This window comes from Molossus molossus, unplaced genomic scaffold (assembly GCF_014108415.1).
Source record: "Molossus molossus isolate mMolMol1 unplaced genomic scaffold, mMolMol1.p scaffold_m16_p_10, whole genome shotgun sequence".
Classification (NCBI taxonomy): domain Eukaryota; kingdom Metazoa; phylum Chordata; class Mammalia; order Chiroptera; family Molossidae; genus Molossus; species Molossus molossus.
Genome location: NW_023425345.1, coordinates 99,194,651 through 99,222,306, shown reverse-complemented (window position 1 = coordinate 99,222,306; position 27,656 = coordinate 99,194,651). Strand labels below are relative to the sequence as shown.

Genomic DNA, 27,656 nt, shown 5'->3' with positions numbered 1-27,656 from the left:
ACAGTACATTCAGAACTAGATTAGCTTTTGAAACATGGGCTCTGCATTGTAAACTGAACTACAACATTTCACCCACATTTATGTTTGGGGAAAACCATTCTGATTGGGGAGAAAGGCTTTTAAAGGCTGGCAGAATTCATGAGAAGGTTTCCTAAGGCTTCTTGGAAACCAAATTGTTCTCAAAAATAACTTTGATAAGTGCAAAAGAATCAGAAACATATGGATTAAATTTTCCTTAAAATACACAAGGGTTTAAAAATTAGAGAAAATATACTTGGTAGAGTATGTTTGAAAAATGTTACCAAATACATTTTTAAATATTTGAAAAATAGCTTGAGGTATTTTGCAAATCCCCACTGAAGCTCGATTCCCCCGTCTCTAATTTCATAATAATCGCCAGCACTGCAGTGTAGGATCGATGTTATGGAATATGGGAGTCATCCCACGATTAGTTACTTGTTTTTGAAAAAGTTATTTAAGATGTGCTAATTGAAAGCATTTTGACATTATAACTATGCTCAGTTCTGGGTGGTGCTTCAAATACGAACTCCGAACCCAGGGCCAAGTCCTGGGGCTGCTCGCCGTAGCTGGCGGGACCACACACTCCGCTCCAGACCCGTCACCAGGGGGCAGAGGCTGCAGGGCCTCTAAGGAAAATAAGGGTTAGAGCTCCATTAGTGAATGGTGGGAACAACCGGCTCAGCTCATAGAGCCTGCCCTGCAGTGGGTGCGTGTTCACACTCGGGCTCGGCAAATGGCAGCATATCCCCAACTTCATTTTCATCTCACCACACAAGAAACACTATTTTCTTCCTATCGTTATCAGCATAAATACTGTAACAGGATAGATCACAGTCATCTGCTATAAGGTTCCTGGTTTTTAAAAAAAGCATTTCAGGAAAGAGAAGGTAAAGAGTGATCAATAACTTCAGAAGAGTGAGTGAATGTAATACATGTATTCCAAGAACTGAGTCCTTTTGCACTGAACGTCGTTGAACGTAATGCTGGAATATACACAGGAACAGGCTCTGGTACGGAACTGACCGAGTTCCACTCCTCCTTCCACTTCTTAAAAGCCAAACGACTAGAGCAAGTCACTCCGCAAGCCCCAGTCCCTCTTCTGCAGAGAGGACAGCAGTCAACACATCTTAGAGCTAACATATGGAGTTAATAAAACAATAAAAGCCTCTAGCACATAGCAAACATTATATTAGTTCCAATCCTATGATATCAATTTATCTTATATTTCTTATTCTTAACTATCATCAATTTGGGTAAACAGTCTGTGTCATGTTTCAGAGGCTTCAAGCTCCTTAAAGAGCACGTGGCTGCCTGGCTCACTCTCCTTGCGCCTTCTCGGCCCATTCCTCAAGCTCAGAAACAGGTATCAGTCCTGTTTTCCAGTTCAGCCTGCGATCTTGAACGCACACCTTAAAATCTGCCTGGGTCCAGGTCCTTCACCCATGTGGGCGCTGAACCAGTCACTTGTTCCCAGTTTCAGGTCTCAATGTCCTGAACCTCTCAAACTTGTAGGAAAGGGCCTGAGAAGAGCTTAGGAGACTTAGAATCAGAGAAGAGTTGGCCATAAACGTTTTCTGATCATAAAGAGCATAAAAAGCAGGCGCTGAACACGTGCTCCTCCCCCTCGAGGTCCTTTCCTGCCTGTGCTCGTCTTGAGGCGCAATGGCTGTGAAGAGGCTGGGAGGTCCCGGGAATCTCAGCGTCTGTCGGGGGCCGGTGCAGCTGACTGTGCCAGGCGGGAGGGAGGCAGGCCAGGGGTACCAGCCTCCAGTATCTGAGCCTGCGTTGACGGACACAGCCAGGTGAGAGGTGAGTCCACCCTGCCTTTCTGCCTGTCCACCTGAAGGGCAGCAGCTGATGCTGGCCAGGCAAAGCTCTTATCTCACAGTTCTCAACTGAATACCTGGATTCTCTGAGCAAACACTCAAGTCTTTCTGCCATGCGAGCCAGTGGCCGCGCCACGTTGCCAGGAAGCACCGGCCGAACGCACTGCAGGATGCAGAAAGGACTGAAGGAGAGCGGGAACGCCCTAGCCACAACGCTCCTGTTTTGTTTTTTGTTTTTTTAATCCTCACCCGAGGACATTTTTCCATTTTCTGTTCAGGTAGAGTGGTAGGAAGAGAGAGAGAGACATTGATGTGAAAGGGACACATCAAGTGGCTGCCACCCGCACGACTAACCAGGGCCGGGGACAAACTGCAACCAAGGTACGTGCCCTTAGCGGGAACCGAACCCGGGTCTCTCTGGACCGCAGACTGACACTCTAACTGCTGAGCCAAACCGGCCAGGGCACAATGTTCTTATTGTTGTCCCTAATTCATTTTGTACCTAATTCTTTTCCTTTATACCTTTACGAGATCAAGTCTTCATGGATGATCACAGCAAGAAAAAAAGGGTAGTTATGAAATTGTTGCTAGGTGCCTTCTGGCAATAAATATCGTACAACTATACGACAACATAATCATGCACAAATATCTACTTCACACTTGGTCTACCTGGAACACTTCCGGAAACCAAAAATAAAGCCAGCCGGGGCACAGACAGCCTAGAGAAGTGACACGAAGCACTAAACTCAACAATAAACTTCCCCACCGCTCCTCATGCCCAAACAGTTGTGCTCCTAACTCACCCATAATTCTGTTTTCACGAGGTCCACTGAAGACTGGAGGTAGGAAACCAGAAGAGGAATAAAGGTTGACAGCCCAATAACAGAAGAGTAAAAATGCTATAATCGCAAACACCAAAACTCAAAGGCCATTCGGTGACAGGAAGAAACACCCTCACCCTCCACTAGCTGCGGAGGGGGGCAGACCATCGGGGTTACTCTGAATCAGAAAGAAAAGGTTAAGTTCAAACTGTCTATTTTACAAAGTCAGGGGAAAAGTGTGATACATTTTAGCAGGGTTTTAATAAACATCAATGAAACACATAAGCATATGAAAGAGGCTCAACCAGATGGTTGGAGAACTGGAAATGACAAAGCAGTGAGCTGCCACTGTGCCCCTACCGGAAGGGAACCTCAGAGCTCCGACGGCACCAGGTGCGGGAGGGTGTGGCCAGCAGCTCGCTCACTGCTGCTGGGAATGGAAACCGCACAGCCACTTGGAGACAGTTTGGCAGGTTCTTACAGAGTTTTACACACTCTTACCGTACATTCCAGCAACTGCACTGCCAGGTATTTACTGAAATGATCAGGTCCACACAAAAACCCGCACATGAATGACTGTAGCAGTTTTATTCTTTTTTTTTTTAACTTATCTTTATTGTTGAATGTATTACACTTATTCCTCCTTTTCCCCCTATTGACCTCCTTCTCCCCACTCCCGCACCCCTCCTTTCTTCCCCCACACTGTTGTCTGTGTCCTTTGGTTATGCATATATCCATATAAGTTCTTTGGTTTATTTCCCCCCCCCCCCCCCCTTTGAGGTTTGTCAGTCTAACAACCAATTTGTACTTGTTGATTCCTTCACCTTTTTCACCCATTCCCCCAACCCCCCTACCATCTGGCAACCAACAAAATGTTCTCTGTATCTATGAGAATGTTCCTGTTCTACTTGTTCATTTTGTTTGTAGATTCAATTGTCAATAGATACGTATTCATTGCCATTTTGTTTGTTCATATTTTTTATCTTTTTCTTCAAGAAGACCCTTCAACATTTCATATAATAATGGTTTGGTGGTGATGAACTCCCTTAGTTTTTTCTTGTCTGGGAAACTCTTTATATGGCCATTGATTCTAAGTGACAGCTTTGCAGGATAGAGTAACCTTGGTTGTAGGTTCTTGCTTTTCATCACTCTGAATATTTCTTGCCACTCCCTTCTGGCCTGCAAAGTTTCTTTTGAGAAATCAGCGGACACTCTTATGGGAACTCCCTTGTAGTTAACTGCTTTTAAGTTTCTTTGTCTTAAACTTTTTGCATTTTGATGATGATGTGTCTTGGTGTGGGCCTCTTGGGGTTCATCTTGTTTGGGACTCTGTGTGCTTCCTGGACTTGTATGTCTGTTTCCTTCACCAAGTTAGAGAATTTTTCTGCCATTATTGTTTCAAATAGGTTTTCAATTTCTTGTTCTCTCTTCTCCTTCTGGCACCCCCAAGATGCAAATCTTGGTTTGCTTGAAGTTCTCCCAGAGTCTTCTTTAAACTGTCCTCATTTTTTTGGATTCTTTTTTCTTTTTGCTATTCTGATTGGGTGTTTTTTGCTTCCTTATACTCCAAATCTTGGCTTTACCTACTCTACTATTGAATCTCTAAACTGTTCTTTATTTCAGTTAGTGCCTCCTTCATTTTTGACTGGTCCTCTTTTACATTCTTAAGGCCCTCACTAAGATCACTGAAGTTCTCACTAAGTTCATTGAGCATTCTTATGAGCAGTGTTTTGAACTCTGCATCTGTTAAATTGCTTATCTCCATTTTGTTTAGTTCTTTTCCTGGAGTTTTGTTCTGTTCTTTTATTTGGGACCTGTTTCTTTGTCTCCTCATTTTGGCTGCCTCCCTGAGTTTGTTTCTATGTATTAGGTAGAGTTGCTATGTCTCCTGGGCTTCTTAGGGTGGCCTATTGTCATAGGTGTCCTGTAGGGTCCAGTGGCACAGCCTCCCTGGTCTCCCAGCTGGGACCTCAAGGTGTACCCCTTGTGTGGACTTTACACCCTTTCGTTGTAATTGAGTCTTGATTGTTGTTGGCACATCAATGAGAGGGTTTACTCAGGCTGATCAGCTGCAAGGACTGGCTGTGCCCACTGACCACTGGCCTCCGACTACCCTGGATGATCAGCTGTGTAGGGGCCCAACACACAGAGCAAGACTTATTTCAGCAGGGCTCTGGTACCCACTGAGTCCACTCCTTTGAGTGTGTCACTTGTGCAGGTGGTTGGGTGGTGGTGCTTTGTCATGGTCTGAAGCTGTCCACTGGGTGTGCTGGCTCTGGGGCAAGGTCAGCCACTGCCTGTGTTCTACCCGGGGCCACCAGGCATCAGCTACAAAGCTGTCTGCAGATGGCTGCTGCTTGTGCTGGGCTTGGAGGTGCTCAGGCAAAGCCAAGTTGTGAACCAAGGCTGGCTGCTTCTAGTGCCAGGCCTGGGGCCACTTAATGAGAGGCATGGGGCTCACTGAGGCCAGATGCTGCTTGTTTGAGAGAATTTAGGAAAATCTGAAGCAGGAGCCAAGACAGGCCAATCCTATGGTAAAACCTTTGGAAACAGCTTGGGTGGGGCAGGGCCTCAGGGAATCAGGAATCACCAGGGCAGGACAGAGTGTGAGCCAGGTTGCTGGAGTCCCAGATATGGCGGCTATCTGCCAGCCCCGTGGGGGAAGGGCTCACCAAAGGAACAAAGGCCTCTGACAGCACGTCTGTCCTGGAGGAAGCCCCCTCTCCAGCCCTCGCTCCAGTGCCAAACAACTCAGTTCTTTCCTGTATGTCTCTGGCGCCCCTCGAGCTGCCTCCCCCACCCTGGTGCCCAGAGGGAGCAAGTCCGAGTAAGTCCGTGTGCGGGCCCTTTAAGAGGAGTTGTCTGGGGCTTCAGCAGCCTCAGCCTCCCTCAGCCTCAGTTCCCGCTGTATTTATTTATTTATTTATTTATTTATTTATTTATTTATTTATTTATATGGTACGTGCCCCTAGCAGGGACTCTCTGGTCCGCAGGCCAATGCTCAACCGCTGAGCCAAACTGGCCAGGGCTCCCTCTGGTTTTTCCAGCCAAAAGTGATGGGGATTCTCCTGGCACTGGAACCCTGAGCTAGGGACCTGGTGTGGGATGGGACCCTTCACTCCTCAGGGAGGACCTTCCCAGCTGAGGTGTCCCTCCTGATTTTTATCCGCCACACGTGGATGTGGGACCAGCCTGTCTGCCTCCGCCCCTCCCACCAGTCTCGATGTGGCTGCTGCTTTAATTCCGTAGTTGTAGGACTTCCACCCAGGCTGATGTCAGGCAGTTTTGAATGGTGGTTGTGCTGTAGTTTAGTTGTAATTTTGATGTGGTTGTGGGAGGATGCGATACCATGTTTACCTATGCCAACATCTTGACCGGAAGTCAGCAGTTTTATTCTTAATTGCTAAAACTTGAAGGCAAACGAGATGTCCTTCAGTAGGTGAACAAATAAACAAACTGGCACGCCCATGTGAAGGAATATTTTTCATGGTAAAAGGAAATGGACTATTAAGCTGCAAAAAGACATGAAAGAACCTAAAATGCACACTGCTAAGTGAAAGAAGCCTGTCTAAAAGGGCTGTTCGCCACACGATTCCCACTACACAACAGTCTGAAAAAGGCGAACTACGGAGACAGTAAACGTCTGAGTGCCTGAGATTGGGGGAGGGGAGAAATGAACAGGAGCACAGAGGATTTCAGGGCAGTGAAACTGTGTGACCCTGGAATGGTGGACACACGTCACGCTTTTGTCACAGCCCACCAAACTACAGAACACAGATGAATCTTAATGTAAACTATGCACTTTTAATAATCATGTATCAATATGTCTGTTATACAAATGTACCACACCAAACAGGATACTAATAAATGGGGGAACTGGAGAGGTGGAGGGAGAAAGTATATAAGAACTCTCCTTGCTGTTTAAGTTTTTCCGTTAATCTAAAACTGCTGGAAAAAAAAAAAGGCTGTGAATTTAAAAACAACTTTGGGGCCCCGGCTGGTTTGGCTCAGCTGTTAGAGCGTCGGCACGTGGACCAAAGAGTTGCGGGTTCGATTCCAGTCAAGGGCACGTACCTCGGTTGCAGTTGATGGCTGACCCTGGTCAGGGTCGTACGAGAGGCAACCAGTCAATGTGTCCCTCTCACATTGATGTTTCTCTTTCTCTCCCTCTCTCTCCCTCCCTTCCTCCCCCTCTATCTGAAAACAAATATACAATATCCTCCAGTGAGGATTAAAAAACAACAACAACAACTTCGGGGACTCATAAAATCAGACAGAGTCATCTGGAAAAGGCACCCTATGGAACATCCATTGCAGTGGTGCCACACAAATAACATGAGTGTATCTATTAAACCAGCACACCTGGTTGAAAAGCCACTCATCTTACCTGCATGGAACCTGAAATTATTCGTATAATACATGGCAAACACAAAATGTCAGATTTATACTATGCAATTTTATCAGAACTAAAATTCTGGGAAAGTCGTTGCTTATCAGGGAGGGGTTACTCCCACTGGTGACAGTTAAGTGAAACAGTGACTGAACATCAAATATGAACCACAAAGAAAACACCGACAAGCAGCACTCTAAAAATTTATTAACAAATTACAACCTGTGCACAAACACAACTAAGCTCATGAAAACTAGCAAAGTAGCAGCACAAAATGTAAGGAAAATCACATATAATAAATACATAGAAACATTTGTCTTTAAATTAAGGTCAAAATACTGGGAGACAAACACTGAAACAAAAATCTCACAAAAACACTTACAAACCATTGTAACATGTAGTGAAGTGATCTCGCCGGACACTGTCCGTACCATGAGCATTACAGGCGACTGCTGCCGTCCGCCATCTGAGCACATGTGTCCATTCCCATGTGTGTTCATGAAGTACTTAGGTTCTTAGAGAACAGAAACAAGTTAGGTTCCCAGACTTGTAATGTTGCACATTAGCATGTATTTATGAAGCTACGAAAAACTAAGAGGATGTATAAGGAAGCTGGCCGTAACAAAGATGGGAAGAATAATCTGGACATTTCCCAGAAGCTTAATTTGCAATATGTGGCTTTGCTAGAGTAAGAAATACAAATATTTTAAATAAAAATTTCAGGGTATTAAAAAAAACAAAAGTTAATGGGATGAGGGTAAGAGGAGAAAGAAATGCTTATAAACACACAAATCTGCCTGGATGCTGATCTGAATTTAAATCGTTTCCATTCCTTCCCACCGAAAACTAAGTAATCCTGGTTAACTGAGGTAGACTCTGGAAATAACATGTGCAAAGACTCAGGTTTTCCAAAGGGCAATATTTAGTCATTTCAGAGGTTGTAAAACAAAAGTGCATTTTATAGTTTTGAACATAAAATCAAATGAGAGCCCTTTTACTGGAGGAAAACCCCTATTAATTTCCTATTTGTTGTACCCAATTTCCAAATGTACAAAAACCTACACACCACTGGTGACAAAGCAGTATCCAGGTTGTTTACTCACATATACAAAATAAGGTCAAACAAGAAATGAGAGAGGTTAAACTAAAAGAATAAATTTTATGACATTACCTTAATATTTTTTGTTTTATTAATGAATCACCTGGAAATTTAGAAATGTTTAAGCTAAAGAGAGGTCCAGAACCTAAAAAACTAATAAAAATTCAAAGAATTATTGTTAATTTGTGAATGTTTAAAAACATCTACTATCTTAGGAATTTTATTTTTTAAATATTTGTACAGTTCCTACATTAAGAAACAATATTAAAAGCAACTGTCCTAAAAAATTAAATAAGTATGAAAGCCCTAATTAAAAGTATAAATAAGTAAACATACTCATTATAACAGAGTTTTTAGCTTTTTCTGAAAAAATAATTAGCGGAGATGAGAAAAAAACATTTGGAGTTTATTTTTATCTCCTAACATTGCCTCCAACTATAATTCCTACTTCTTTTCTATTGTGACAGAGTCTGAGATTCACATAAATATTATGTGTATCACAAATTAAGTGGTATGCAAAAAATATTATATAATCAAAAAGTTAAGGAACAAAAGATACAAAAATATTAAAATCATTACTATTATTTCCTCATACAAGTTAAAGTGGCCATTTCTTGCAAAAGGTCAGCAAATATCCTTAATGCTTTATGCCTATCATACAGAATATATCCTAAGGTATTTATCATCAATAAGATCAAAGGAAAAGTGGAAATCTATTATGCAAAAGAGACTCAATAATCAAGACAATACTGAAGGAGTCAGAACCAGAACAACATGAAAACCTGCCTAAGTCCTTTACTGCATCTCAGGTTAGGATGGGGGAAGTGAAACATACCCAAGTCCACTGGTTCCTGTTTTATTACTCACACATGAATTCGAGAGTGCACACAGAAATTTCCTAGGAAGGAATTCAAACAAACTCAAGCTGCTCCACACCTAAACACTATCAATATTTTCACAGCCAACAGTCAGGCTTCATGTGGCGAAGTGGAAGAGTGACCATTATATTTACATTTGGGCTGTGCACACACGTTTTTCCTGAGGTATCTGTATGTTTGTTCATAGTAGATTCACCAGACACTTGCCTGCTCACTTTTTGAGTAATTAGTGATTTCAGCCTCTTTTTCTTCTTTTTTTTAATCCTCACCCAAGGATATGTTTTATTGATTTTAGAGAGAGAGAGGAAGGGAGAGGGAGAGAAGGGGAGACAAAGAGAGAGAAAGAGAGAGAGAAATATCGATTGGAGAAAGAAACATTGATCAGTTGCCTCCTGACTGCAACCTAGGTATGTGCCTTGACCTGGAATTGAACCTGCAACTCTTCTGGTGTAAAGGACGATGCTCCAACCAACACAGCCATCTGGCTAGGACCAGCCTATTTTTTTGACTATCAAATATCACATCATAAAAACTACAATCTTGGGAGCTCAGATGAAGCCCCTAATTATGCAGCTAGACCACATATGTGTCCTATTCCAAGGTGTCCTGGCATTTCTAGAGACCAGAGTCTGAGCACAGATGGGTATGGACATTCTGCAAGGCCTATGCTGCTACTGTCCAGAAGACTGTAACGTCATTATCTATTGTCTATTTGCATTACTAGAAGGTTTCCGCCTATATTAAAGAGCCACTGGTCCACTGTATTTCATCAATATTAATTCCTTTAAAAAATGAAAAAATTATGAGAGCAAAATGTTTACAAACACATAATGTTTACATGTCTACCATAATTACATGTATACATGTTTAACATAAACATATAGCTTAGGAAATAACAAAGATGATTAATAAAAATAGCCAGATCTGTAAGTTATATTGTTCTCACAAATAGATATCAGTTCTAACTTTAAAACAGATATAAAGAGAGAAAAAGAGAAAACTTTTACCTATTATCTTTCCAAAGCACACACAGATTACTGTGCCTCTCCATTCATGACCTGAATTTGTTTCATTAGTTAGAGCCAAAAGCTATGCTGTGTAGTTATGGAAAGTGCCCAAGCGGATCTGTGCTGCCTTGTCCAATTCTGTAAGCACAGAGCCCCCACTGGGGCTCTGGTACACAGTAAGCACCTGAAGCAAGTCTCTCAAGGTGGTTCAGGGGTTGGAAATACACAGAGCATTCACCCTCCACTGATGGAGCAACATGAGAAACAAAGGAAATAACAAAGCACAGCTGACTCACTTAACCTGGTAAAGATAAGTTTTCAGGAAGCTTGAACTTTCCAAATACTGTTTAACTAATAATTTGTTTGTTTGTTAATCCTCACCCAAGGATATTTTTCATTGATTTTTTTTTTTTTTAAAGAGTGGAAGGGAGGGAGAGAGGAGTGGGGAGAGAGAGAGAGAGAGAAACATCGATATGAGAGAGACATTGGGCCGGGGATTGAACCTGCAATCCAGGTACATGCCCTTGACTTGGAATCAAACCTGAGACCCTTTGGTCCATGGGCTGAAGCTCTAAACACTGAGTCAAACTGGCCAGAATTACCTAATTAATTTTTTAAATCACAATTACCATATCATTATCCATGAAGAATTTTTTCAAAAATGAAATGCATGCCAAGACAAGAAATATAAAACCTAGAAAACTGCTCTAACTAATCAACTAAAGTATCCATACAAGTTCTAGCAATCAAAACACTAATGTTTTAATAATTGCTCCTAGGACTTCAGGGCAAAAATGTTACCGGATGGCAAGAGTGTGCAAGATTTCCTTAGTGGAATTATTTCTTTAATTAAAAATGAAAGAAATATGTCCCAAATGAAAGAACAGAACAAAATTCCAGAAAAAGAACTTAAAAAAATAGAAACAAGCAATCTACTAGATGCAGAGTTCAAACCACTGGTTATAAGGATGCTCAATGAACTTAGGGGAAGAGTAGAGGAACTTAGTGAGAACTTCAAAAGGACATGGAAACCATAATAAAGAACCAATCAGAAATCAAGGATACACTAACTAAAATGAAAGCTAATTTACAGGGAATCAATAGTGGAGTAGATGAAGCCAAGAATCAAATCAACGATTTGGAATATAAGGAAGCAAAAAAAAAACAACAAAAAAAAAACTACCTAGTCAGAATAGCAAAGAGAAACAAAAACCAAAAAAAATGTGAATAATGTAAGGAGCCTCTGCAATAACATCAAGTGTACCAACATTTCCATCACGGGGGTGCTAAAAGAAGAGAGAGAATAAGAAATTGAAAACCTATTAATAACAGAAAACTTCCCTAACCTGGTGAAGGAAATAAACATACAAGTCCAGGAAGCACAGAGAGTCCCAAACAAGATGAACCCAAAGAGGCCCACACCAAGACAAAGCATAATTAAAGTGCAAAAGGTTAAAGACAAAAAGAGAATTTTAAAAGCAGCAAAAGAAAAGCTGTTAGTTACCTACAAGGGAGCTCCCATAAGACTGTCAGCTGATTTCTCAACAGAAACTTTGCAGGCCAAAAAGGAGTGACAAGAAATATTCAAAGTAATGAAAAGCAAGGACCTACAGCTTAGATTACTCCACCCAGCAAAGCTATCATTTAGAATCAAAGGAAAGATAAAAAGAGCTTCCCAGACAAGAAAAAGCTGAAGAAGCTCATCACCACCAAACCAGTATTACATGAAACGTTATTCTTCTTAAAAAAAAGAAGCACCAGAAATATGAACAATAAAATGGCAAAGATCCTATCTACCAATAGTCAATTCTAAAAAAACAAAATCAAACAAGCAGAACAGAAACAGACTCATAGATACAGAGAACACTTTGATGGTTGCCAGATGGGAAGGGGTTGGGATGATGGTGAAAAGGGTGAAGGGATTAAGAAATATAGACTGGTAGTTACAGAATAGTCATGGGGATGTAAAGTACAGCATAGGGAATATAGTCAATAACATTCTAATTACTGTGTATGGTGTCAGATGAGTACAAGATTTATCAGAATGATCACTTAGTAAGTTATATAGTGTCTAATCACTGGGCTGTACACCTGAAACTAATAAAATATTATATGTAAACTAATTGAAAAATAAAAAATACTTTAAAAAATAAATAATACAAATAAAAATGGGCAGAAAAAAATGAATAAAACTTATCTCAAGTTTTAAGATTAATTAATTCAATTAAAAACATGATTTTAAAATCTTAAAAACTTATAATTTTAACTCTACAACCTATGCCTCAGAAGAAAGGGGGGTAACATACAGCATTAGATAAACACTGGAGTTCAGAGTCAGACGTGGGTTATCTGAAAATTACATAATTCTCAGTAGGGAAAAAATTTCAAGATAATAAGGGTTCTTTTTTTAAAGAGTCTGATGAGTTATGTTATTTTTAGTTTTAAACCAGTAGGTGCTCTCCAAAATTGAGAATTCAGAGTATCATCAAATACAATTTTAAAAGCTTGACCTGACCATCAAAAGCATAGGTTGTTCAATCAAAATAGGATAAATGCAATTTTAAACAAATGTAATTTTAATTTTTAACACCAGGAAACTCTCTCTACTTATGATTAGATATATGCCATCTACTTTTTCTGGCCTCCTTCTGTCTAATTCCTGCCGAACTAAACGAGCATGGCCGATTTCTATCCTAATCTTCTTACCATGTGTACAAGTTCTCACCTTGACAAAGAACAATTTCAAAATTTTAAAATGCACATTGTTCATTATGCATGATGTTATTTTGTTAAACAAGCTGTCTGGAAAACTATAAACGTTGTTTTGCTGTAAGAGAGTGGATTTGTTCAGAATACAAAAGTCAAATTATAAAAGTCAGAATATAAAAGTCAAATTCAACAAAAATCAAACAGTGTTGGATATGAAAAAAAAATAACAGGTTTATCTGACCTCAACAAAAGAAAAGTGAAAACAAACTGAGAGGTCTAGAATGAAGTGCATTGTGTCATAATATTCTCCTTTCAATATGAAATATGAGAAGTATTGGCAAAAAATACTAAAGACCAGAGAAACAACCTGGCAAAATAACTCAAAAATCACAAAGCATGAGGATATTCTTGCCCAGAGCTCAACCAATGACTAAATAGTTAACAGAAGAAATGGTGGGGGAAGGAAGGGTAAAAATCCAAACTATATGATAGACTCTAACAGCAAATAGCTGAATTCTACAGGTTTAACAACTAGCAAATTCATTATTTAATCCAAAACTATCATTCTCAACAACAAACAATGAATCTGACACAAACTCAATTTTGATGGTAAAAGTCAACATATGTAGGTCCCTCATGTTTAGAGCAAAGAATAGAAAAACACAAAAACACCAAAGACAACAAATGCAAGTGAAAAATACAGGTCCTTCTAAATCTTTTGTAAACAAGTTTCCACAACAGCACACTGGTCCCTTTCCTCTGCTGCCCTGGTACCCTGGTTTGAGGGTGCAATATGAATGCATGAATGTGTGGGATACCAGTGCACAGCTGGGTGACGGGGACCATCAGTCTCTCTATGTAAGCTTCTCTTGTTTTTCAACTACATTTATACTCTGTGATTTTAGATTTAGTGAAAATCCCTCCAATGAAAAGTTCCAAACCTATTTTTTTAAATGCAGAAATTTCTTCACATTTTAGAAACAAAAATACCAGAAATGGGAGAGCTGACAAAAATTTAAGCAGATCCAAATTCAACCATCCATTTTTCATACTTCTCCAGGTCTGCAGCAGAGACAGACTTGGCAATTTTCTTAAGAGCCAACTCAAAGTCTCCTTTGGTAACAGGCATCTGAAGCTCCTCCTTGGAAAGGGCACGGATCTCTTCTGGACTTAAGCCATTGATGCGCCGTCTCATTGCCATTAAGGATGCATCCCTAAAAATGCACCAAAGTCAGTAAATACTTACTGTTGCAAATGCTGTAAACACTTTCAGTTGTAAAAAAGTTAAGAAAATACATTCAAAAAAGATCATGTTATAGGTTATTATGATGCTGCGAAGAATCTTCTACCTCAGAGACATCCTGAGAGTTCAGAAAAGGTTAAAACGGGGTGCAAAGGACTTACACATAAAATGCATTGTTAATGAACCCTGAGAGTCCACATTGGACTCAGAGAATACGGAATTTTATTTTCCCCACTTGTACCTCAAAGACAGCCAAGAAATTTAGAAAACTGAAGGAGAATTTTGAAATGTTGAATTGTACACTTGGAAATGAACATATGACTAAATAGCAAGATAATTCAGATCTTTTACTAATTTGTCTACAATCTAATTACAGGAGGTAAAGCCAGGAAGCTCTCTCTCTGGAACACGAATTTATCTGCACATAGCGGATGTGGAATTCCCTACACAGAGAATCTGTAGGCAGCTAAAAGGGTAACACATCTGACTTCTCCAGATCTTATTTTCAGCTTCATTCTGATCACTTGTAAATCACTATAAAGGTTTCCAAAAAATGGACAATTAGTGTTCATGAAAAAGCTATTAGGATGCCAAGCCAACCAAAACTTCAAATTCTTATATATTTTATTATAGTGAAAATAGAAACTACTATGAGCTTATGTGCACCACTAAACTTAGATGCACCCAGGAAAAATACTAGTAGAAAAAGTCAGAAACACAGATGTTATGGTTTTAAAGAAAAGCCAACTGATGTCAATTGAAGTATCATTATGAAAGTAAGAACTAAAAGAAAAGGCATCCTCTTCATTGAGTGATCTACATTGCCTAAAAATTATAATATCACTAAATTGAAAGGGAAATGTTAATATATATGTATCTTTCACAGCTTAAACTGGCCAACTTTGTTCATTTGCATATGATTAAATAATGACAACCAACACTAAGTGATGAGTGGTGTTATTTTACGGTGATGCAGCTAGGCTCTAATTGAGGGCTAAATTAACCTTAGGTTGTCAAAGTTATAAAGTTAGACAAAACAATTCCTTTAAAATCACAGGATAGAAAAGGTGACCATATTGTTACGTAATCATTCATCTAACAATGAACAATGAAGTTATGTAGGGAAAACAAAAAGACAAATGGGAGATCATTTCAAGAAAATGGGTGGCTGCGTAATGTCAAGGGCTAATAACTATCCTAACTTTAGACCAGTCCTCATGCCAAATCTATAACTAATCTCTAAGGTCATAGATCATTAAAAAAGAAAAAGAAAGAAATACCTGCAAACATTAGTTATATCAGCACCAGAATAACCCTCTATCTTCTCTGCTATATCTTCCAGTTGAATATCTGGATCCAATTCAACCTCACGAAGATTGATCTTTAGAAGCTCGGTTCTTCCTTTCGCTGTTGGAAGATTTTTTGTTATTATTAAATGTTTTCCTTTATAAATCATTTTGATGAGAAATCACATATTAGCATTCAGGAGATGAAAGAGTCAATAACTGTGAGTTCACTAGTATTACCAATTTACTGCATGACTCCTGGAATCATTCAACTTCTTATATGCCACGGTTAAAGTAACTAAAAATTAAAATAAATTCAATGTTTTCCTTAAAGACTGTGAAGACACATGCTATGAGAATAATGGATCTGATATCCTTTTATGAAAAATAAAATCCTTAGTATTCAAGCACCAGGAAAGTTTTTAGTAAAAAACAAAACAAAGCAACCAAAGACAAACATTTGGCCTAAGTTTTATAAAACTAGACTGCATAGACTGTAACTCCTATGAATTACTTTGTTCACCTCTTTAGTATGATACAGGAAAGGAATTATACAACTGTAGTCAGTAGTTTTTTTAAAAAACCCAATTTTCTTTTTCTGGAAAGCACAATTGGCACAAAATGCTTATTAATGTACGTTTTTTCTTGGAGAGCCAGCCCACAGACATTTGCTGTTCCAGTATGACTGAAATGTGGATTGAGTCAATGCAAACAGAATTTTTAAAATAACCAATCATGCTTGCTGTTGTACTGCCAGTTTTAGTGGCAAATCTGCTTAATACAGCATGCTAAGATAATGCATGATTAGTTGGGTCTGGCTCTCTATTATTTCCTGATGTATGAAATTGAATTTAATTTTCCCCAACTTTTATTTTGAAAAACTAAATTCAAAAGTGAAAAACTCAGTGAACACCTGTATACATTTCATCTAGATTCACTAATTGTCAACATATTGTCATTATGACTCCCTTCTCTTCTCCCTGCCCTTTTTTGAATTGAGAGCTAGCTGTAGGCATCACAACACTTCATCTTAAATTTTTCAGTGCTTATCTCTTAAGAATAGAGGTATCCCTGCAATGATCACACTTATCAGGAATTCTTTTTAAAAATAATTCTCACCCAAAGATGAGAGAGAGAGAAACATTTCTCAGCAGTCTCTGGTACACATCCTGACCAGGCAGGCATGGAACCCACAACCTGGGCATATGCCCTAGCTGGGAGTCGGACCCGCTGGTTGTACGGGACAACGCTCCAACCAGCTGAGCCACCGGCCTGGGCTTAATTAAGTATTTTAATCTATGTTTCTGTATCTGAGTAATATTTTTCACACATATACATGCATGTGTGTGCACACAAAGTAAGACAAAGCAAAGCAAAGAGCAGCCACAGTGGAAAGAGAAGCAACCAGGTACTTTGTAGGATGGCCAAAAACAAAAAGGATGTGACTAGAAAACCAGTCTTTCTAGAATTCCATAATCTTGGGAACTCCCTATCCTTGGTCATCCCTAGCCAGTAAGTCCACCTTGCAGTTCACTGGGGTACACTGCAGGTGGTGCAGGGCCAAAGAACTCCTCCGCTTGGTGGTCAGCAGGGGTGTGGGAAGAAAGAGGGAAGTGGAGGAAGCTGCTGGGTCCCCTGCTACTGAAGGCAGCTGTGCTCCTGATGCCCCAGCAGGAACTGCGAATTCAGCAGAACTCATCTCATAGTGCCCCACATGGAGCAGGAGTTGGTGAGCAACATCACTTTGCTCGTTTAGTCCCAACATTAGAATTCCACTGTATTTGTAAAGCAGATGTTTTACTGTGGCCTGCCCTAAGAATTTAAAGACCAAGTTTAATGAAATGTATTCTCCCTGAGAAAGGAAGTTCTATACACAGCCAACTTAAGTGAACTTTGGGGCATAAACCTGTTCATAAGTGAGGGCCTGGTGCTCTAAAGTTTAGTTGGAAGTTGGAAGTGTCCTCCTTTTCCCTAATAACTATAATTTGGGGAAAAGTAACTTTTAATATTGGTTGTATCAGTGATTTGTTAGAAGATTCTAAGTAGGATTTATCAGCTCCACAAAACTGAATTAATGATACATAATGACCTTTGAAAAAGATTTAATGAGGGGTTAATGTGTTACTAATAGTACAGAGACCTGCCACTGCTACCCAGCCAAGCTAACACACATTCTAAATATGAAGAAACATTATTAGGACCTAGCCTGAGGTCATGTATTGTCACCTCTGCCTTACTCTGGGTGGAAGGCTTTACAAGCCCAGTCATTTTCAGGAGGAGGGGGATTAGCCTGCCTTTGCACACATACAGCTCTCCTCATGCACACAGTTCGGCCGTGGATAAGGAGCGTATGCTCTGGGGCAGATGTCTGTGCTCACTCCTGTGCTGCTGCCCTGGGTAAGACGCTTAACCTGTCAGTGCCTCAGCTTCCTCATGAGCAAAATAAAAATGAGAACAGAATCTACCTTAAGACTGTTAGGAGAGTTAAATGAGCTAACACATGGAAAGCGTGGCCCACATTCAGCACTCAGTAAATGCTTGTTGTCCTATCACCACCACATTGGTCAGTCAATAAACAGGAGTAGAGGGAGATGGAGAAAAGCCAGATCCTTTTTATGAAGGACTGTCTGGGAGACAGATGACGTGATGAAACACCCAGAGATGTGGAGTCCACACAGGGAGACAGGCCAGGGCAAAGACCTTGGAATTAAATGCTTTAATGTCGACTTTGAAAAATAATAACATTTAAATGGAAGAGAAGAAAATGAACAACCCAGGGAATGGGAGCATCATCAAAAATGACATAGAAGTACAAAGAAGCACACACACCAGAGTGCACGAGGTCAGTAGCAAAAGTACAGCAGAGCACCACAAGAGGCAAATGCCACAAACAGCAGAAGGAAAGTGTGAACTTGCAGTAAAAAAAAAAAAAAAAGAATCAAACAAACAAACACACACCTCTGACCCTGATGCAATAGGAAATGAGAGCACACAATGCCTGAGACTCGATGATGCCTTGGTGGTTATGGAGGTTAGTCTAAAAGTAAAGTAGAATTAAATGAAGGGGGATGGAGAAAGGAGTCCATTAGGCTGACCAGGTGGACACTGCCATATTTAGATGCAAGAACTAAACCTTAGTATAAGGCCAAATTCCACCTGTCCTGTTACTTGACTTCTTGCCTTTCATTGACCACGGAAGACCGAATTTAACAAGATGACTGCATGAGTCTCTCTCATCTCACACGTGCTCCCACAATGAGGCTTTGTCACTCTCCCACACAAAGGCAGGCTAATCCCCCTCCTCCTGAAAATGACTGGGCTTGTAAAGCCTTCCACCCGGAGTAAGGCAGAGGTGACAATACATGACCTCAGGCTAGGTCCTAATAATAATGCACCTTGCACCTCTGCCAGAGGAACAATCACATCGGAACCCTGAGCTACGATGGATGAAATCTGACCGTCCTGGAGTCACACGGAACGGACACAGGAAACATGGAGGTAACCCAGCTGAGGCCTCAGAACTCAACCACCAGGCATGTGGGTAAAGACATTCCAGATGATCCCAGGCTCTAGATGTGGGGTCACCCTCAGCAGCTGAACCTTCCCAATCATGACCCAGATAACCTTTGCCCACTTGGGGTAAACAATGGCTTCTTAAGACACAAAAAGCACTCTCCATAAAAAAAAAAAAAAAAAAAAAAATTGACAAGAGGACTTTATTAATATTAAAACTACTGCTTATCAAAAGAAACCATTTAAAAAACTGAGTGGGAAACCACAAGTTGGAGGAAAGTATTAACAATACATGTATATGATAATGAACAACACAGCATTAATAAGACAACAAACAAATCAATTAAAAACTGAACAAAATGCCCTGACCAATATGGCTCAGTTGACTGACCATCATCCTGTGCACAAAAGCTCGCCGGTTCGATTCCCAGTCAGGACACATGCCCAGGTTGTAGGTTTGGACCCAGTTGTGGTGCATCTGGGCAACCGATCGATGTTTCTCACATTGATGTGAGCATCAATGTTTCTCTCTTTCTCTCCCTCTCCCTTCCTCTCTCTCTAAAAAAAAATCAATAAAAACATATATTTTTTAAAAACTGAAAAAAAAAACTTAAAAAGTACAAAATTCATCAAATTATACACTAAAGATTTGTACATTTAAATGAATATCTCAATATAAAAAGAAAAAATTCACTTATGAAAATTTCAGTATTCATCAATAAAATAAAATATTTTTCAAAGCAGTGTATTTTGAAAAAGATCTCAAGAAAACTTTATTTTTAAACACTTGAAGTTTAATGAGGACTCTTCAAGTTTAAAAGTAAAAACTAAGATGCCCTACCCAATGTATTAACGTGACTACTGCTCTAAGTGTAAGAGCTGCCTTGAAATGTAAGAAACTTCAACAGAGTACTGTGGCCTCTATTTCATCTACGACAAATAGGTTTTGTGATGCTATAAACTTCTTCTAGCAGAATGTCAATAAAATAAAGACAAGAGAAAAAAAAGGCAGCAAGCAACAACAAAAATTCAAAACATAGTAAAGGGAATGTATTGTACCTGTTGGGAGCGGGATATAAATCCTTTTTTCTAATCTCCTTCGCAAGGCTTCATCAATATCCCATGGGAAATTAGTAGCAGCCAATACCATAACCATTTTGGAAGGATCATCATTCTCTAAAGCTCCTCCAACTCCTACACACAGAAAGAGGAAAAAGTCTGTTATTCTTTCATTTAACTAACATTTCTAAGCACCCGTCACAGGCTGGGTGATAGGCTCAATGATAAAAATAATGCAGTCCTTCTGACCTCTGGATGGTGGCAGAACCAGGCACATCAAAAGATAACTATAAAAAAGGAGGTAGAAGAATTCACATAATCGATTACAGGATTCTAATCCAGTAAGAAAAACCTTTGTTGTCTGTAAGAAAATGAATGTATATTCCTCTGAAAAGAAAAGGCATGAAAGATTGTTTTATTCCTCTCAAACTTTTTAAAATCATGTAGTTCCTCAAAATTTGTGTGTGTGTGTGTGTGTGTGTGTGTACATATATATGTACACCACCACTTCATATCCACATGTCTACTGATGGGCACTTGAGTTGCTTCTACATCTTGGCTATTGTAAATAATGCCGCAATGAACATCAGGGTTAATATATATTTTCAAATTACTGTTTGAGGTTTCTCTGAATATATACCCAGAAGTGGAATTGCTGGGTCATAAGGCAGTTCCACTTTTAATTTTTTGAAGAGCCTCCATACTGTTTACTCTAGTGGCTGCACCAATCTGCATTCCCAACAGTGCGCCAGGATTTCCTTTCCTCCACATCCTCTCCAACACTTGTTTGATTAATGGTGGCCATTTTGACAGGCGTGAGGTGATATCTCGTTGCAGTTTTAACTTGCACTACTCTGATGATCAGTGATGCTTAGCATCTTTTCATGTCTACTGGCCATGTCTGTATGTCCTCTTTGGAGAAGTGTCTATTCAGGTTCTCTGCCCATTTGTGGGGTTTGGGTTTTATGGTATTGAGTTGTATGAGTTCCTTATAAATTTTGGCTATTAACCCCTTATCAGATTTATCATTGGCGAATATCTTCTCCCATTCAGTAGGTTGTCCTTTCATTTTGATGATGGTTTCTTTTGCTCTGCAAAACCTATTTTGATGAACTCTGATAACTTTATTTTTCCTTTTGTTTTTCTTGCCCAAAAAGATACATCAGAAAAAAATACTGTTAAAAGAAGTATCAGAGAATTTACGGCCTATGTTTTCTTCTAGGAGTTTTATGATTTCACATCTTACATTTAAGTCTTTAATCCACTTTTGAGTTTTTTTCTCCTTTATGGTGTAAGACGGTAGTCTAGTTTCATTTTGTTGCATGTGTCTGTCCAATTTCCCTACACCATTTATTGAATAGACTATCTTTATCCCACAGTATGTTCTTGCCTCCTTTATCACATATTAATTGATCATCTAGGCATTCATTTATTTCTGGGCTCTCTATTCTGTATTATTGATCTATGTGTCTGTTTTTATGCCAGTACCATGCTGCTGATTATTATAGCCTTGTGGTATAGTTTGATATCAAGTAGTGTGACTCCTCTAACTTTGTCTTCTTTCTCAATATTGCTGTGTCTACTCAAAATGTTTTATGGTTCCATATAAATTTATGGATTATTTGTCCTAGTTCTGTGAAAACCACCATTGCTATTTTGATAGGAATTGCAATGAATCTATAGATTGCTTTGGTCAGTAGTGACATTTTAATGATGTTAATTCTTCCAATCCAAGAACACAGTATATGCTTCCACTTACTTGTATCTTCTCCAATTTCTTTCTTCAGTGTCTTATAATTTTCCAAGTACAGGTCTTTTACATCCTTGGTTAAATTTATTCCTAGAGATATTACTTTTTATGCAATTGTGAATGGAATTGTTTTCTTAGTTTCCCTTTTTCGATATTTCATTATTAGTGTATAAAAATGCAACCAATTTCTGAATACTTATTTTATATCCTGCTACTTTATTGAATTTATTTATCCCTTCTAGTAGTTTTTTGGTGGAATATTTAGGGTTATCTGCATACAATATCATGTCATCTGCAAATAATGAGTTTTACTTCTTCCTATTCAATTTGGATGTCATTTATATCTTATCTGATTGCTGTGGTCTGGACTTCTGGAACTATGTTGAGCAAGAGTGGTAAAAGTGAGCATCCCTGCCTTGTTCCTGATCTTAAGGAAAATGCTTTTGGTTTTTCCCCACTGAGTATTTTAGCTGTTGGTCTGTCATACATGGCCTTTATTATGTTGATGTATATTCCCTTTATTCCCTCATACGTTCCCTCTGTTTGCTGAAAGTTGTTTATTTTTTTCTCATAAATGGGTGCTGGATTTTGTCAAATGTTTTTCTGCATCTATTGATATAATCATATATTTTTATTCTTCATTTTGTGTATGGGTATAATGTTAATTGATTTACAAATATTGTACTAACCTTGCATCCCATGAATAAACCCCACTTGATCATGGTGTATAATCTTTTTTAATGCATTGCTAAATTTGGTTTGCTAATATTTTGTTGAGAATTTTTGCATCTGTTCATCAGGATATTAGCCTATAATTTTCTTCCTTTGTAGTGTCTTTATCTGGTTTTGGAATTCAGATAATGCTGGCCTTCTGAAATGAGCTTGGAAGTGTTCCTTCCTCCCGAATTTTATGAAATAGTTTGAGGAGAATAGGTGTTAGTTCTTCTTTGAACGTTTGAAAAAATTCACCTGTGAAGCCATCCAGTCCAGGGCTATTGTTTGTTGGGAGTTGTTTTATTACTACTTTGATTTTGTTGGTTGTAATTGGTCTGTTCAGATTTTCTATTTCTTTTTCATTCAGTGTTAGAAGATTTAATGTATTTAGAAATTTATCCATTTCTTCCAGATTGTTAGCATATAGTTGTTTGTAATATTTTCTTATAACCTTTTATATTTCTGAGGTGTCAGTTGTTACTTCTTCTCTTTCATTTCTAATTTTATTTATTTGGGTCCTGTCTTTTTTTCTTGATGAGTCTGTTTAAAGATTTAATCAATCTAGCCCTGGCCAGTTTAGCTCAGCAGTCAAGCATCAGCCAGAGGATCAAAGGGTTGTGGGTTCAATTCCCAGTCAAGGGTGTGTACCTGGGCTGCGGGTTGTTTATCTTTTCAAACAAGCAACTGTTGGTTTTACATTTTTTTAGACTCTATTTATTTCTACTCTGATCTTTATTATTTCCTTCCTTCTCATTTTGGGCTTTGTTTGCTGTTATTTTCTAGTTCCCTTAAACGTAAGGTTAGATTATTTGAGATTTTTCTTGTTTCATGAGGTAGGTCTGTAACACTATGAACTTCTCTTAGGACTGCTTTCACTGTGTCCCACTGATTTAATGTTGTTGTATTCTCACTTCCATTTATCTCAAGGTATCTTTTGATTTCTTCCTTGATCTCATTGTTAAGCCATTCATTGTTTAGGAAGATGTTATTTAGTCTTCATGTGTTTGTGGGTTTTTTTTTCCGTTATTTTCTTATAATTGATTTCTAGTTTCATACCACTGTGGTCAGAGAAGATCTTTACATGATTTCAATCTTCTTAAATTTATTGAGACTTGTTTTCTGTCCTAACTTGTGGTTTGTCCCAGAAAATGCTACATATGTACTTGAAAAGAATGTATATTCTGCTGCTTTGAGGTTAAATGCTCTTGAAAACATCAATGAAATCAATCTGGTCTAGTGGGTCATTTAAGGCTGCTGTTTCCTTGCTGATTTTCTGTTTGGAAGATCTATCTATTGGTGTCAATGGGGTGTTAAAATCCCCTACTATTACTACATTACTGTTGAATGCTCCATTTATGTCCAATGGGAAAAATAAATGAGCTTGCCACTGGCTGGTGTTGCTCAGCAGTTAGAGCATCAGCCCGCGGACCAATGAGTCATGGGTTCGATTCCAGTCAAGGGCACGTATCTCAGTTGTGGTTTGTCCCCAGCCCTGGTCAGGGTCATGGGGGAGGCAACCTGTCTATGTGTTCCTCTCACGTTCATGTTTCTCTCTCTCTCCCTCCCACTCTGTGTGAAGATAAACAGAAAAATATCCTCAGGTGAGGATTAATAAATAAATAAATAAATAATGCTGGAAGTTAAAAAAAAAGATTTCTTTTATATATTCCGGTGCTTCTATGTTGGATGCATAAATGTTTACAAGGGTTATATCTTCCTGTGCATAGATCTCTTTATCATTACATAATGTCCTTCTTTGTATCTTTTTATAGCCTTCGTTTTAAATTCTATTTTATCTACTATAAGTATTGCTATCCTAGCTTTTTTTTGGTTTCTATTTGCATGAAATGTCTTTTTCCATCCCTTTACTTTCAGTCTGTTTGTGTCTTTCATTCTAAGATGGGTCTGTTGTAGACAGCATATATATGGGTCTTGATTTATTATCCAGTTCAGCTACCCTATGTCTTTTTATTGGAGCCTCTAATCCATTTACATTTAAAGTGATTACTGATATGCATATATTTATTGTTATTTTATTATACATGTATGTTCTACCCCCACTTTCTTCTTCTTCTTCGTCTTCGTCTTCTTTCTTCTTCTTTCTCCTTCTTCCTCCTTCTTCCTCCTTCCTCCCTTCTTCTCCTTCTCCTTCTTCTTCTTTTATCCTCACCTGAGGACATTTTTGCATTTATCTTCAGATAGAGCGGGAGGAAGAGAGAGAGAAAGAGAGAGAGATGGAAACATCGATATGAGATAGACATCGAGTGGCTGCCACCCACACGACCCCAACCGGGGCCGGGGACAAACTGCAATCAAGGTACGTGCCCCTAGCAGGAACTGAACCTGGGACTTCTGGTCCACAGGCTGACACTCTATTTTTTCTTTTTCTTTTTTTTTATCCTCACCTAAGGACATTTTTCCATTTTTTGTTCAGATAGAGTGGGAAGGAGAGAGAGAGAGGGAGAGAGAAACATCGACATGAAAGGGACATATCGAGTGGCTGCCACCAGCACAACCAACCAGGGCCAGGAACAAACTGCAACCGAGGTACATGCCCTTAGCAGGAACCGAACCCAGGTCTCTCTGGACCGCAGGCAGATGCTCTAACCACTGAGCCAAACCGGCCAGGGCCAGGCTGACACTCTAACTGCTAAGCCAAACCGGGCTTTCTTCTCCTTAAAGAAGCTCATTTAACATTTCTTTGTAATACTAATTTGGTGGCAAATGAGCATCTTTACCTTTTTCTTGTCTGGGAGGCTCTTTATTTCTCCTTAATTTTAAATGATAGTCTTGATAGGGAGACTTATCTTGGTTGTAGGTCCTTGCTTTTTATCACTTTGAATACTTCATGCAATTCCTTCTGGTCTGAAATGTTTCTGTTGAGAAATCACCTGACAGTGTTATGGGAGTTCCCTTTCAGATAACTGTCTTTCTCTTGCTGCTTTTAAGGTTCTTTGTTTTTAACCTTTGCCATTTTAATTGTGATGTGTCTTGGGTGGGCCTCTTTGGGCTCATCTTGTGTTCCAAATTGCTGATTTGATCCCCTGATTAACCTAGTATGCTGTTGATTTCTTCCAGTGTATTCTTCATTTCAGATATTGTAATCTTCATTTCTGACTGGTTCTTTTTAATGGTTTCTATGTCCTTTTTAATACTTGCTATCTCTGTGTTAAAGTTCTAAGATCCTGGTTATACTTATAACAATAATTTTGAACTCTGTATCTGGTAGATTGCCTGCCTCCATTTCATTTTCTTTTTCTGGGAATTTTACTTGTTCTTTCATTTAGGGCATGTTTGTCTCCCCATTTTGGCTAACTCTTTGTATCTGTTTCTGGGTATTAGGTAGATCTGCTATTTCTCCCAGTCTTGGTAGGGTAGCCTTATATAGTAGGTGCCCTGTGGGGCTCAGTGGTGCAGTCTCCCTAATCAACTGAGCTAAGTGCTCCAGGAATGTCCCTTGTGTGGGATATGCGAGCCCTCCTGATGTAACCTGGTCTGTCCATTGGCTCTGAGGCTGGTTGACTGTGTGGATTGACCCCCAACTACAGTGTATGAGCTGCTTTTCAGAGGCTGACCTCACAAAGTGGAATTTGCCCCAGTATGTCTGGTGCCTGCCAAGATCATCATTTTGGTGTGCCACTTATGTAACTAATCAGGTGATGCTCTGATGTGGTCTAAAGCCAGCCACCAGGTGTATTGATTCTGGGGCCTCTTGGAATGAGCTCTGGTGCAGGCAATGTCAGACACTGTGACCAGCTGTGGGCCACTTGCTAGGAGCTACAAAGTAATCCATGGTTGGTGGCTGTCTCTGCTGGGCCTAACTGTGTATAGGAAGAGCCAAGCTGCATACCAAGGCTGGCTTACACCAGCACCAAGCCTAGGACAGCTCAGCAAAAGGCCCACGGTGCTCTGAGACCCACTTGTACCTGCTGGATACCTGCTGGACTCAGCCACTGAAAGAACTTCTGGCAGTACACAAGTTGCATGAGACAGGTTCTGAGTCACCAGGTAAGGGTGAGTGGTGCTCATCAGGCTGATACAAATTCAAACTCAGGACCAGTGCTGTTTTCAGTCCACTCAGTAAAAGTCTCAGAGTACACCAAAGCCAGCCACCACCCACCTGAGGCCTGAGGACCTGTGCAGCAAGGTGTGATTTTAGGGAATCATCAGGGTCAAGCCAGTAGAGTTCATCAGAGTAAAGCAGATTAAAATGTGTTTGTGTAAAGGAAGGGCTCTGCACAGGAAAAGTGGTGCTGTTTGGGGTATGCAGGGGAGAAAATGGTCCTTGCCCCAAAGCCACACAATTCAGTCCCACCCTGTCATCTCTAACATCAGAAGCCTGCCCAGACCTCCTTGAGAGCCTTCCAAGAAAGACTGCAATGCAGGTGCAGACTGGTCAAACCCTGCATGGTGCAAGCTTGGCAGGGTGGGGCCAGAATTGGGAAAATGGGGCGAGTGCTTCTCCTCAGGCCAATGCAAAGGGGCCAGGGTTGGTGATGGGTGATGCCAGTCGAACACATGGAAAAATTGGCCCTTGCCCTAAAGCTATACCACTCTGTGCATCTTGTCTCTGACACCCCAAGTCCGCCTGGACCTCCTCAAGAACCTTCCAATAAAGTCTACAACGCAAGCCTAGACTGATCGCAGCTAGCTGATTCTTCCACAAAGTGGGAGCTTTGGAGGGTGGGGCTAGTGCATCCCTCATATGGAGGGGAGTATTCAACTCAGGAAAGATGGTATCTGTGAATGCGTTGGAGAGAGACTCAACACAAGGATACTGGCAACTGCCCCTCCAGCCTTCTCCCTAAAACCACAGAACTCAATCTCTCCCTGTATGACTCCAGTCTTCTCTGAGCTGCCATTCCTCTGCTGAAGCTCATGGTGAGTGCCTGTGGATAAGATTTTGTGCACTGGCTCTTTAAGAGTACACCTGGGTTTCCAGCAGCGTACCACTTCACTCTGGTGGACAGAATCCCTGCTGATTTTCACAGCCAGATGTTATGTAGGCTCCTCTTCTAGGCATTTATGCTCCAGGCTAAGAAGCCAAGTGTAAGGTTGAAAGCTCTCATTCCTCAGGGAGGACCTTTGCAGCTGAAATATCCCTCCAGATTCTCAACTACACATGGGTGCAGGGTCAGCCCATTTTGAGTCTCTGCCCTTCCTACTGGTTTTAGAGTGGCTTCTTATGTAGATCTGTAGTTATAAGGCTTCTGTTCAGTTAGTGTTTAGTTGGTTATTCAGGTATATTGTTCTATAATTTAGTTATAATTCTGACTTGGTCCTGGGAGGAGGTAAGTGTAACTTCTACCTACTTCACTGCCATCTTGGATCTCCCTCCTC

At 39.9% G+C, this 27,656-nt stretch overlaps 1 protein-coding gene across 6 annotated transcripts in view; it reads right to left on the bottom strand.

Annotated features, from left to right (window-relative positions):
- Window positions 1–7,353: 7,353 nt before the first annotated feature.
- The window catches only part of KATNAL1 (katanin catalytic subunit A1 like 1), a 103,855-nt gene continuing 83,552 nt past the window's right edge, over window positions 7,354–27,656 (bottom strand). For 3 of the 6 annotated variants that reach the window (XM_036252436.1, XM_036252435.1, XM_036252438.1), the window contains exons 9-11: window positions 19,853–19,987; window positions 15,275–15,401; window positions 13,703–13,965 (exon numbers count right to left, since the gene is read on the bottom strand). In XM_036252436.1, coding sequence (XP_036108329.1) covers window positions 13,767–13,965; window positions 15,275–15,401; window positions 19,853–19,987 — 461 coding nt within the window. In that variant the 3' untranslated portion in view covers window positions 13,703–13,766. Of the gene's footprint in view, window positions 7,573–13,702; window positions 13,966–15,274; window positions 15,402–19,852; window positions 19,988–27,656 lie in introns of those variants that run through there. The other 3 variants (XM_036252440.1, XM_036252437.1, XM_036252439.1) reach the window with 3 other exon arrangements.